This window comes from Dreissena polymorpha, chromosome 9, assembly GCF_020536995.1.
Source record: "Dreissena polymorpha isolate Duluth1 chromosome 9, UMN_Dpol_1.0, whole genome shotgun sequence".
Classification (NCBI taxonomy): Eukaryota; Metazoa; Mollusca; class Bivalvia; order Myida; family Dreissenidae; genus Dreissena; species Dreissena polymorpha.
The window spans coordinates 25,730,638-25,743,392 of NC_068363.1; the positions used below are offsets into that span (position 1 = coordinate 25,730,638).

Consider the following 12,755-nt stretch of genomic DNA (forward strand, 5'->3'; position numbering starts at 1 on the left):
TCTCATAACCGATTGGACAGTGAACTTAACAGTTTTCTCGTCATTACATGACAAGATTTTGTGATACAGTTATAATGTAAATCACCAAATAATTGAAATATTAAAAAAAATCTGCTCGCAGTTAAAAGTGTGACCAATTAAGAGATTAAGAGATTAGCCATGTGGATTATCGACCTAAACTTGCGGTTGTCATAATCCCCTTGGTCCTTTCGGATAAAGGTGTTATCTGTGTATTCATGTTGATGTTGCTGGCGATTTATGCGGCCTGAAAACAGGACTTTAGAGAGTGCATTTCAAGACCATATAGTCCAATTAAATCAATCGCCAATTTCATGGAAATCTTATTTTTGCTTGCCAACCAGTAATTGCACTCGCCAAATGTGAGTTTGGGGATCGGTAACATTAACAATGTTTGTTCAATGGCAAGTAAATAGTTTTAACACTTACATTTCGTTCTGCATATACTAATGCTTGTGTGTATTATAATGTCTTCCTAGATTAGCCTGTGCAGGCTAATTAGGTATGACACTGTCTGCTTTAATGTTATTTTTTTGTTTTGAGAAAGTCCCTTTTTAGGGAAAATCCAATTTAAATGGAACGTGTCTTCCCTGATTAAACAATGCAGACTGCACATACTAATCTGGGAGGACACTTTACACTCATGCATTAAGTTCCGTTTATCAAGAGCAATAAGAGCTCATAATGAAGTGTTGGGCACAATGCCCATCAAGAGTCGATGAAACTCGGTCAGGTTGCGTAATAAGTGTCCATTGTTGATATACTTTTATCTGATACTATCAAGAGATATCTGAAATACTGATCATGAGCATAGTTTATCAGGTGTTGATTTCTCTCTTTTGTTTTAGAATAACTGTTTCAAATGGACTTATTGACAGCTTGGTCACATAATTCACATAGATTCAAAAAGTTATGTTTGTATTATGTTGAAACAAGCAAATTAACACCCCTGACTAAGGCAGATCTTAAATATAAAAGTAACTATTTGTTAACTTATTACAATATTTAATAAATATCAAACAAATAATAAAGGGTTTGAAACGCCTTTTGATGGATAATTTTGCGAACATGTATTCTACGAGCCAGCATTTAAACTCATCCTTGCATATTTAACACCCTTTTGAATGTAGTGATAGCTATTTAGCCTTTGCACTTTTCACCAGGGTTCAAACCGCAGGGCTGTCACAATGTTTTATTAACCCTTTTCATTTTTGTTTTAATTATTTTAAACTATTCAAAATATTTATTTAATGAAACTTGTAAAAATATTTGGAAAAATCTGTGAAATGCCCTTTAAGTCCCTGGTATGTCATTAATAATTATTAAGCATTACAGAGTGTTGTTAAACAATGTTTTTTAGTTGATACAAATTTTCAATTTAAGCATATTCTTTAGTAAATGTGTGTTTGTTTTTTATGCTCCCCGAAATAAATTCTGGCGGAGCATATACTTGCCAGTTTTTCCTTTCTTACTTACTTACATGTACTTACTTCCTTACTTCCGTCACACTTTTGCTACCATTTTTCATACCTCCTTTAATACTTTACCAATCGCTTTCATACTTGGCATGTAGTTACCTTGCATGGACGTCTACCTTTTGATGAAGTTTGAGCTCACTGGGGTCAAGGTCAAGGTCACCGAGGCTAATAATAGACTTCCTTCCGTCACACTTTTGCTACCGTTTCTCATAGCGCCTTCAATTTCGTCTGTAGATCTGCCGTGGAATCATATGGAATTCTATGGAAATCGTTCGATGGAATTCCGTGGAGTATTGGCACTAACTTTTCATCCGATTCCAAGCAATCAATGGAATAGTGAAAAAAAACAGAAGAGGGACTTGATATGGGATGGAATTTCATAAAATGCCGTGGAATTACATATTATGCCGTGGAATTCCATAGAATGGCGTGGAATTGCATAGAATGCCGTTGAATTCCATAGAATGCCGTGGAATTCCATAGAACGCCGTGGAATTCCATAGAACGCCATGGAATTCCATAGAATGCCGTGGAATTTCATAGAATGCCGTGGAATTCCATATAATTATATGGAATTCCGTGAAAAGTTATGGACTTTAATAAAAAGCTGGAATAAAATAGAAAAAAAACAGATTATAGATTAAAGGCATTTTATTGATTTTGAAAAACAAATGTGAATGTAACTAAAGGTTTCATCATAGAAGTTAAACACGAACAAGATCTGGCATCAATCATTAACCACACACATGCAGTCACAGTACATATTCAAAAATGATTGGTTTTGCATTTTCATAAAGTACCAACTCTCTTAACCACAGGCATGCATGCACACATTCAAAAACACAGCATTTTATTGATTTTGAAAAACAAATGTGAATGTAACTAAAGGTTTCATCATAGAAGTTAAACAAGAACAAGATCTGGCATCAATCATAAACCAAACACATGCAGTCACAGTACATATTCAAAAATGAGTGGTTTTACATTTTCATAAAGTACCAACTCTCTTAACCACAGGCATGCATGCACACATTCAAAAACACATCCACACATATGCACGCATATACAGGTGAGAAAAGACAAACTTATAAAAGGCACAATATAAAACATAAAAGTAGAATTTTGCATTTCTCTTATGACAAGTATACTCCCTTTCTCACATATGTTCATAAACACACACAATTACATGCACACACACATCACGCACAATTGTTCTAGAGTTTTTTTCTCATAAATTTTAACGTTCAACAACTGTTCCTTATTAATTCTAGAACATTTCCAGTATGATAACAGAAGTGCAGTTCTAGTTGATGTGTTCCAGTACAATTCTAGAAAAGTTCCGAAGGTTAACTTCAAATATTTAAGACTGAAACCAACTTTCTAGAAAACAAATTCCCATGCAGACAGCCAGTATTCAAGTACTGAGCATAGTTAATTATAATACATAACAAATTAACAACTGTTTTAAATTTGTTATTTATTACACTATGCTCAGTACTGTTGAACACGGACTTTATTCAATTATCCAAGTTTCAAATTCCTAAATTAAAAAAAAATAAAATAAATTAAGACAAAAAACAAACACAAAATACAATTCACAAAATAAATAACTGGTCTTTTTTATACAAGAAGTAACCAAAATAAAACATGTCACCAGCCACAGACTGCCAGGATTAACACAGAGGCTAGTTTTTAAAAATGTTTGTCCACATCTTCCACTGCCATTTTCCTTTTCTTCTGAGAATATTGAACACCAGTCACTGCATGCCTCCGGGTCCTTTTTGGTATGAGGTACATTAAATACTGCTCACATGTGTTCTACAGAATAAAAAATCATAAAAATGTCTAAAGCAAAGAGTTATTTACATTCAAACTATAACAAGAGATTGCAAAGCAATATGGTCCCCTACCTGTTTAACTTAACTATTTTAAGTTTGTTAAATATATTTGTTGCCATAGCAACCAGAATTCTTGCATTATAAACAACATGAAATGACATGCAAAATGTCCTTATTGTCATCTGTTCATGTTTCAAGTTTCATGAACAGATACTTAGAACTTTTAAATGTATCACAGGATCCAGAAAATTGTAACTGACTTAGACCAATATATTGAATTCCAAGAAGACAAAATACTTTCAGGTGGTAAACATTAAATAACTTATCTAGCCCAGGGCATGACAATATTTACGATGAATTTGTGGCCCTGTAAGTCCTCTAGGTAAATGCGCTTAAAGAGCCGCTTTGCTGTTGGATTATTTCCCTGCCAAACTCTGCAGTATCTTCCATCAACTGGTCAATGGTACTTAAAGCACATAATGAAAATGTATAGGGAACGTAATTCATGAATTGTTTTAAATATTAAGTTGTTAAATGGTCTTTAGAAAGAGAACTAAAAACGAAGTGAATACATCGCAAAGCACAAAGCATAACTTAATTTGTTGGTATGATTAGTACAAATTTATTATTGCTATAATTAGAATGATGTATAATTCTATTCGTATGAAAATGCACACTCAGATACCTAAAAACCAATTCCATTGGTTTAATTTTTTATTTACAGGCAAATACGTTGAATTGATATCCCCCGCCAATATGCTTCTGGACACATAATTATTATATTTGATACTCAAACAAGCAATTTTTAAAGATACAAAGGGCCATAACCCCGTTTTTTACAAATGGTGTACAATGCCATTTGACGTGCATCATCCTCTTATCCATATAATTACTCGAACCAGGTTTCAATGAAATCTGCCAAAGCACTTCCAGGATATGGCCTTTGGACACACAAAAAAGCATTTTTTCAAGATACAAAGGGCCATAACTCTGTTATTAACTGATGGTGTAGAATGGCATTTGGCATGCATCATCCTCTTATCCGTATACATACTCATACCAAGTTTCAGTGAAATCTGCCGAAGCACTTAAAAGATATGGCTACGGGCGGATGAAAAGACGGACAGACGGAGGGATGGAAGGACGGACAGACAACGCCAAAACAATATCCCTCCACCTGTGGCGGGAGATAATAATAAACATTAACACCATTAATGAGCATTGAGTGCTCAACATGCACAGTACAAAACTTCCTTAGCCTCAGTTCCATAACCTTGCATGATAAAATTCCTATATTACATTCAACGTTATTAATTTTTCCACATAGGTCTTATTACTTCCTATTTCAACCTGCAAACTCCACTAAGGGAAAATTTGGGTGACAGCTGCTTTTAAATTAATATTTGCCATACTAAAACCTCAAATATCACATAAAAAGGTCTACAATAATGTCATAAGAAGATTAAATTTAAGGGAATATTTAGAAATAATAAAAATCACAAACCTTCAGTTGTTGTTCTATTCCTAGACAGACTGCTCAAACACTGTGTGCATCACTCTTTAACAATATTTCATGTTACTTTCCAAATGATATAAATATATAAGTATTTTAAGAAAGTGTTTTTAATGGAAAAACTAATGAACTCTTCTGTTTGTTGAATTTATTTAACTTTATTTTAACAAGTTAAACCAGTACATTGTCCACCATGTTTCATGTTTCAATATAACATGTAAACTTTCTGTATTTGAATTCAGCCAATTAGAAAAGGCTGTTATATCTTATAACCAATAGATATGCAGCAAACATACCCAACATCTGATGCACAGCACATGCTGGGCTTATCAGATAGATTGTTATTTGACATCCTGGACTGGCTGAGTTTGATATTGAGAAAAAACAGTGTGTATACCACTTGGACAGGGTTAAGGAATTTAAACGTGTAGAAATTACTTTGAAAGTAACAACTACTCCTACTTCTGCAGAACTACTACTTTAATTACTACAGCATCAACAACACCACCAACACCACCAACAGCAACAATAATAGCAGCAACAACAACATCAACAGCAGCAACAACAACATCAACAGCAGCAACAACAACAGCAGCAACAGCAGCAACAACTGCTACTACTGCAACAACTGCTACTACTGCTACTTCTATTGCTACTACTATTGCTACAAAAACTGTTAATGCTACTACTTCTACTACTACTACTACCACCACAACCTCTACTTATATAAAAAACACTACTGCTACTACATCAATTACTACAACAACAACACCTACTTCAACAGCAACAACTACTACTACTAATACAGCTACTACATCTACAACTACTACTACTACTGCTGCTGCTGCTGTCGCTACTAGGATGTCTAGTTCCAGAACTGTTCCAATTTCTAGAACAAATTTATATATTATCTTTATTGCATTTTCTTTTAAATGCAAAATACATGATGCAAATAAATTCATACATGTATTAAACTACAAATACATTTCTGACAAGTTATTTTCCATTGATTTACATCCAAGAAAATGTATAAGTTATTTTCCATAACGATTTCCGTTAAAAAAATGGCTAAGTCCAACTTTCCATGGTGTTTTCCATACAATCCGTGGAAATGCATGGAATATTAGTCGAGATTCCGTGGAATTCCATAACAGCTTCAGATGGAAAATTGGCAAGTGGATGGAATTCCATCAAATTCCATGGATTTCCATCGATTTCCGTAGAATTCCATAATATTTTCTATGGAATTCCATAGAAAAGTGCTAATGACTATGGCAGATCTACAGACGGGAATTATTACTTTACCAATCGCTTTCATATTTGGCATGTATGTACCTTGCATGGACCTATACCTTTTGATGAGGTTTGAGGTCACTGGGGTCAAGGTCAAGGTCTGAGAGACTAATACATCGAATAGACTTTCTTCCATCACACTTTTGCTACCGTTTCTCATAGCGCCTTCACTACTTTACCACTCGCTTTCATATATGGCATGTAGGTACCTTGCATGGACCTCTACCTTTTGATGAGGTTTGAGGTCACTGGTTCAAGGTCACCGAGGCTAATAATAGATTTTTTAGGTTTTAATTAACACATACATTGAAAAAGCGCATCACCAGGGAGACTTCATCAGTTTCACTGATATTTATATCCCCATTACTGGTAATGGGGGCTATATAGGAGTCACTTTGTCTGTCGGTATGTCTGTCCCGAAAATTTCATCCGATCTTCACCAAACTTGGTCAGAAGTTATATCTAGATGATGTTAAGGTCAAGTTTAAATATGTGTCATGTCGGGTCAAAAACGAGGTCATAGGGTCACTTAGTGCGTTTAAAACCGAAAGTTTGTCCGGACCATAACTATGTCATTTATCGTTAAATTTTAAAATTACTTTGTACATTTGTTCACCATCATGGGACGGTGTGTCGCGCAAAAGAAGTACGTCTATATCTCCAAGGTCAAGGTCACACTGAAGTTCAAAGGTCAAAATGTTTGTCCGGACCATAACTATGTCATTTATCGTTAAATTTTTAAATCATTTGGCAAATGTGTTCACCATCATTGGACGGTGTGTCGCGCGAAACAATTACGTCAATATCCTTAAGGTCAAGGTCACACTTTGAGTTCAAAGATAAAAAAGGGCCATAAATGAGCTTGTCTTGGCAATAACTATGTCGTTCATTGTCAGATTTTAAAATCATTTGGCACATTTGTTCACCATCATTGGACGGTGTGTCGCGCGAAAGAATTACGTCGATATCTCCAATGTCAGGTTCACACTTTGAGTTCAGATGTCAAAAATGGCCATAAATGAGCTTGTCCAAGCCATAACTATGTCATTCATTGTGAGATTTTAAAATCATTTGGCATTTTTGTTCACCATCATTGGATGGTGTGTCGTGCGAAAGAATTACGTCGATATCTCCAAGTTCAAGGTCACACTTTGAATTCAAAGGTCAAAAATGGCCATACTTGAGCTTGTCCGGGCCATAACTATGTTGTTCATTGTGAGATTTTAAAATCATTTGGCACATTTGTTCACCATTACTGGACGTTATGTCGCGCGAAAGAATAACGTTTATATCTGCAAGGTCAAGGTCACACTGTGAGTTCAAAGGTCAAAAATGGTCATAAATGATCTTGCCAGGGCCAAAACTATGTCATTAATTGCACAGGTGGTTAGCGTGTGGCTATGATATTAATTAGTGAAAACATCATTTTGAATGATAAATAATCATATTATAACGAAAAATTAACTTTTCTGAAAAAAAATATTTCACTATCAAATATATATATAACAAGGTATGCAACTCAAAATCAGCCCAAAACGGGGTGCATCGCTTTGAACAGCCATATCTTCATCAATTTTGCAGCGATTTTCACGATTTCGGTCTTATTCAACGCAGAAATGAATTTCCTTTCTGGAAATGTATATGTCTTGCAATATTTTTACAAATGCTGGGTCAACTTTTAAGAAATAACACGATACACAACACGCATGACCCAGTTGACAGTGATCATGCTGTCTTTAAGACTGAAATCTTCACGGAGTAAAGGGCAACTTCCCTATAAAGTTCGTGTAGTTCGATACCATAATTCAATAAAACGTATGAAAAAACATTATTACCGTTCTTGTCGTTACATTCTGCATCAAGACTAACTGTCCAGCGCCGTTTGAAACCTTTGTTTACATACATTTCAACTAACTGACATTTTAAACATACGAGTGATTTCATTGGTCCAATGCGGAGGTGTGTCTTTACAACTGGAGATTTCATTCATAAAGAATACATGATCACTGTCAACTGGGTCATGCGTGTTGTGTATCGTGTTATTTCTTAAAAGTTGACCCAGCATTTGTAAAAATATTGCAAGACATATACATTTCCAGAAAGGAAATTCATTTCTGCGTTGAATAAGACCGAAATCGTGAAAATCGCTGCAAAATTGAGAAGATATGGCTGTTCAAAGCGATGCACCCCGTTTTGGGCTGATTTTGAGTTGCATACCTTGTTATATATATATTTGATAGTGAAATATTTTTTTTCAGACAAGTTGATTTTTCGTTATAATATGATTATTTATCATTCAAAATGATGTTTTCACTAATTAATAGCATAGCCACACGCTAACCACCTGTGATTAATTGTGAGATTTAAAAAATACCCGGTACATTTGTTCACAATCATTGGACGGTGTGTCATGCGAAAAAATAATGTCGATAAGTCCGAGGTCTAGGTCACACTCGGAGTTCAAAAGTAAAAAAATGGCCATAAATTTGGACGGCGTTTCATGCGAAAGAATTCAAGAGTTCAAAGGTCGAAATGGCCATAAATGATAATGGCATTATAATTCTTAAAAATCGCCATAAATTGGATTCTCTTGTTTTGTGAAGACAACATGCAAAATAGTCTGTGTCAATGCGGCACGTGGGGGTATACGTCACGTCTGTGACAAAGGTCTAGTCTTGTTTACCATGTAAGCAACCTTCATAAAATGATCAATTTGTTTATAATTTCAAATTCATCCCGCTGCAATTCTTATAAGTTACATTACCAAAACAAAAATAAGCGTGTTTATTGGCTACGCCATTGTTAATTTAATAGATTACAAACGATATGGAATGATCGAATGAGAGCTGTAAAAGGGCTGATAATAAAAATGATTTATTATGTTCACAAGTTTATCATTATTTCGATAACAAACACAGTTCAACAGTGTGAATGACTGAATTGAAATAACTGTGTATGGTATGTGTTAATTAAACTGGCATAAACTGGGATATAAAAATTGTCGCATGCATAGGTAATGGATTAAACTGCTTGTTTGCAATGAGAATGGTTGAATATTTTAAGGTCATATACAGTGCTTGTTTGTACAGTATTTTTTTGAATGAGGTTCATAGATTTACTGTGAGATTGAGCTTGATTCAAAGATTTATAGATTAACTTTAAACTTCTTAAAATAATTTGATTAACTAGTTACATGTAAATGTTTTCTTTTAATGTATTTGTATTTTTTTTAAGTAAAAAACAATGTATGTATTTAGAAACCATAAAATAAATGATAATGACTGTATTTGTATGTGAAAACATGTGTGCAAGTTTACGTGATTTACACATGTTTAATAAATTGTTTTGTTGCATGTATTATATAATTATAATGAGATGTTTAAGAAATGATAATATGATTTTATTTTTCAGGAAAACCCGCAAAATCCCTGAAATCAGATATCCATGCCTTTAATGACTTTGGAAGATAAAAGGACTCATAAATTGTCAGCCGTGTAAACATTAGTGATGTAATCGGTGTAAATATGACATTGTAAACCGTGTAAACATTAGTGATGTAATTGGTTTAAATATGATTGATGAACTCAAATATAGCATGTGAATGACATTATTTCATATTTACAATCATGTGAATAGTCTTTTTTTCATTTGACCAAAGTTTGAAGATACTATTGAACTTACGCGTGGTAATGCACAATTAAGATATGTTTTTTATGCAGTACAAAAAAAGTGCCAAAAATGAGACTTGAATTGAAAAGGGAACCACAAAGTTCCATTTAAGTATGGTAAAATATTCAAAACTGAAGCTCAGGGAATTCAGAGTTTAAATTCCGGTCAAAAGTGAAAACACAATTGACAGTAAAAACAACATAACAACAACACATAAGAATGGGGGGTATGAACAGTTGTTGCATTCCAAAGAAAAGCGGAATTGAAGATGATGAAACAAAGAAGTCAAGTTTTCGTAAGCATCGAAGGCAACTTAGTGCGACTTTCAACATGGCGGTGTTGGGAGAAGAAAAAGGAGAACTTGTAAAAAATACACTTGATATAAATACAGCGAAAGAAGAGAAACTAATGACCTTGCCTGGTATAAACCGTGAAACTGCAAAAAAGATTGTGGATTATCGTAGACAGATCAAGGGGTTTAAGGTGATCGAAGATTTAGCGCTAGTTTCAGGTGTTGGTGCGGTAAAATTGAAAGCGATTCAGCACGAAATATGTCTGAAAACAGACGATGACGGAAAAGGTGACAATTTTGAAGCTTTCTTAAATGGGGTTATTAAAAAGGAAAGTAAATCAGTGATTGTTCACTTGAATTCGTCAAATGTGTTCCAGTTGATCAAAGTTAAAGGAATAGGCAAAACTTTGGCTGAACATATAGTCACGTACAGGGATAAAAAGGGACCATTTACGAACATCGATGACTTGATAAAAGTGAAGGGTATAGGGCCAAATGTTTTAAGTGCAATTAGGCCACAGTTGACATTGTACGAAAACCTTGCTACAGACAGTGTGTCTTATGCTTCATCGAAAAAGTCATCTAATTTAAATTTCAATACCAGTGCAATACCTAGCAGAACGTCAGACATTTCTTTACATTCTCGCAATAATTCCCATGACCCGCTGTTGAATTTTCAAAAGGATCTTTAGAAAACTTGGTTGACAAATTGGGGCCATATTTACAAAAACCGTTACGGCCTGCAGTGGAATTCCCGACGTTTAAGTGCAATAATCGTAAAACTGTTCGCATTGCCTCGTGGAATCTGCAGTGTTTTTTCTTCTGAGAAAGCCAATAACCCAGGGGTACAAGATGTCGTGTGTATGACCGTCTTGGAAAATGGGTATGATTAAAACTAATGTAAAATTATTTCTACTGCATGGTCAGCATGAATTTTTGTGGTTTAAAAAAATGTTGTTGTCTGATTTTTTAAAACAAAATGAGGAATTTGCGTCTGTCATTTTTTGATGAGTTTGTGTTAAATATGCGTTGTAAATTGTGTTGGTCAACCAACAAAACCAACAAAAATTAATGCCCCAGGAATAAATTAATAATTCATTTACAGTATTCATTACAAGTTTTTCTGCTGAGTCATACAGTGTCACTTTATTTCTCTATAAATGTATATGTAAGTTGTCAGTTGAAACTAGCTACATGTAGCTTGTATACAAGCATGTCCAGTTGTTTCAGTGATGAAACATTATTTACAATATTAAAAATATTTTTTCCATTTGTATCAATTTCAATTTGGCCTTACTACATGTAAGTCTTGAATAGGCCCCATTCACATAAAAAAAAATTAAGATGATGTAATGTTTCCATTCTCAGTTTGGTCGATAAACCGTAAAATCATTTATACTCGTTGGCATGAATTTTGTTGTTTTTTTAATAAAATGATTTTTTTGAGAACACGTAAATTCACGTATTTCTAATTCAGATTGTGTAAAAAAAGAGGAATTTGAGACTGTCATTTTTCTTGTCTTAAATTTGTTGAATTTGTGGATCGTTCAACCCAAAAAATCGATGAAAATTAATTTCACATGAATTATAATGATATTACAGTAGCCTCAACATGGAAGGTTTGTCCTTTTCCCCATATCTAGAAAATATTCCCTGAATTGATATAAAAAGAGTATTCATTAACTGATAATTATAATTATAAGAAACACGTAAATAATAAGAATTATAAGTAATAATTAAATCATGACTTGAACTTCATTAAATTTTAGCCTCTATCTGCCAAAACTGGGCGCCTATGCATGTGCGTAAATTGTCTTTCCAGATTAGTCTGTGAAATCCACACAGGTTAATCAGTGACAACACTTTTTGTTTTACAGAATTTTCCTTTCAGAACAGATTTCCTTTAAACAAAAAAATCCATGAAAGTGAAGTGTGGTCCAAGTTTAGCCTGTTCATGCAAAACATGCATTAAGCCCAGTTTTCCCATAACCATAGTTCATTGGATTTGTGTTGTAATTATTGACAGGTTGAGCATTATAACTGTCCAAGAACTTGCAGACAAGGAGGCCTTGCAAAAGGTAACAAAGCACCCTGATATTGAATCTTTATGGTATGGTGTATCTGCATTGGTTTCAGGGAATAATTTATAAAAAATGTGAAACATAACATGATTTTTAAAGATTAATTAATTGTATATGTACACAATAAATTAATTGTATATGTACACAACAAATTAATTGTATATGTACACAACAAATTAACTGTACGTACACACAGCAAATTAACTGTATATGTACACAAGTTAGAGGCAATTTTGTAAGCAATCAAAGCTATTTTAATCTTATCAAGTTTGGGCATTAGATACAGATCTTTTGTAGTTAAGTATGTAGTTAATGTTTTATTTATCAGTAGAAGATAAACATGTAATAATTCCTCTTAAAAAATATTTGTCCTTTCTTCGTAAAATTCCCCCTCTGACAGTTCAACTGCCACCTTTCCCCCAATGAAGAAAAAGAAACAATTACATGTAACTGTTGCAATAAAAAAAAATGCAAATAACAAGTAAGTTTCTACTTTATGTTCAAATGCGTTAATTATATTTTCTTTTTTACAAGCATTTCCTTATTTTTTTTTACTGTGTTCATTGTCTCTTT

General features: G+C 33.8%; 3 protein-coding genes and 1 long non-coding RNA gene across 8 annotated transcripts in view; 3 read left to right on the forward strand and 1 right to left on the reverse strand.

The window, feature by feature from the left end:
- Positions 1-12,755, forward strand: part of LOC127843709 (endonuclease/exonuclease/phosphatase family domain-containing protein 1-like) — a 560,124-nt gene that overhangs the window by 164,219 nt on the left and 383,150 nt on the right. The gene's annotated exons all lie outside the window — the stretch shown is intronic.
- Positions 1-12,755, forward strand: part of LOC127843721 (uncharacterized) — a 238,962-nt gene that overhangs the window by 131,368 nt on the left and 94,839 nt on the right. The gene's annotated exons all lie outside the window — the stretch shown is intronic.
- The window catches only part of LOC127843705 (uncharacterized), a 253,090-nt gene that overhangs the window by 124,419 nt on the left and 115,916 nt on the right, over positions 1-12,755 (reverse strand). The gene's annotated exons all lie outside the window — the stretch shown is intronic.
- Positions 9,050-10,941, forward strand: LOC127843714 (endonuclease/exonuclease/phosphatase family domain-containing protein 1-like). The gene is made up of 2 exons (XM_052373456.1): positions 9,050-9,153; positions 9,552-10,941. The coding sequence occupies exon 2, from the start codon at positions 10,029-10,031 to the stop codon at positions 10,791-10,793; it is 765 nt and encodes a 254-aa protein (XP_052229416.1). The 5' UTR covers positions 9,050-9,153; positions 9,552-10,028; the 3' UTR covers positions 10,794-10,941.

What these genes read in the sequence shown, in the direction of transcription:
- LOC127843714 (XM_052373456.1), top strand. Translation starts at nt 10,029, where the DNA reads ATGGGGGGTATGAACAGTTGTTGCATTCCAAAGAAAAGCGGAATTGAA.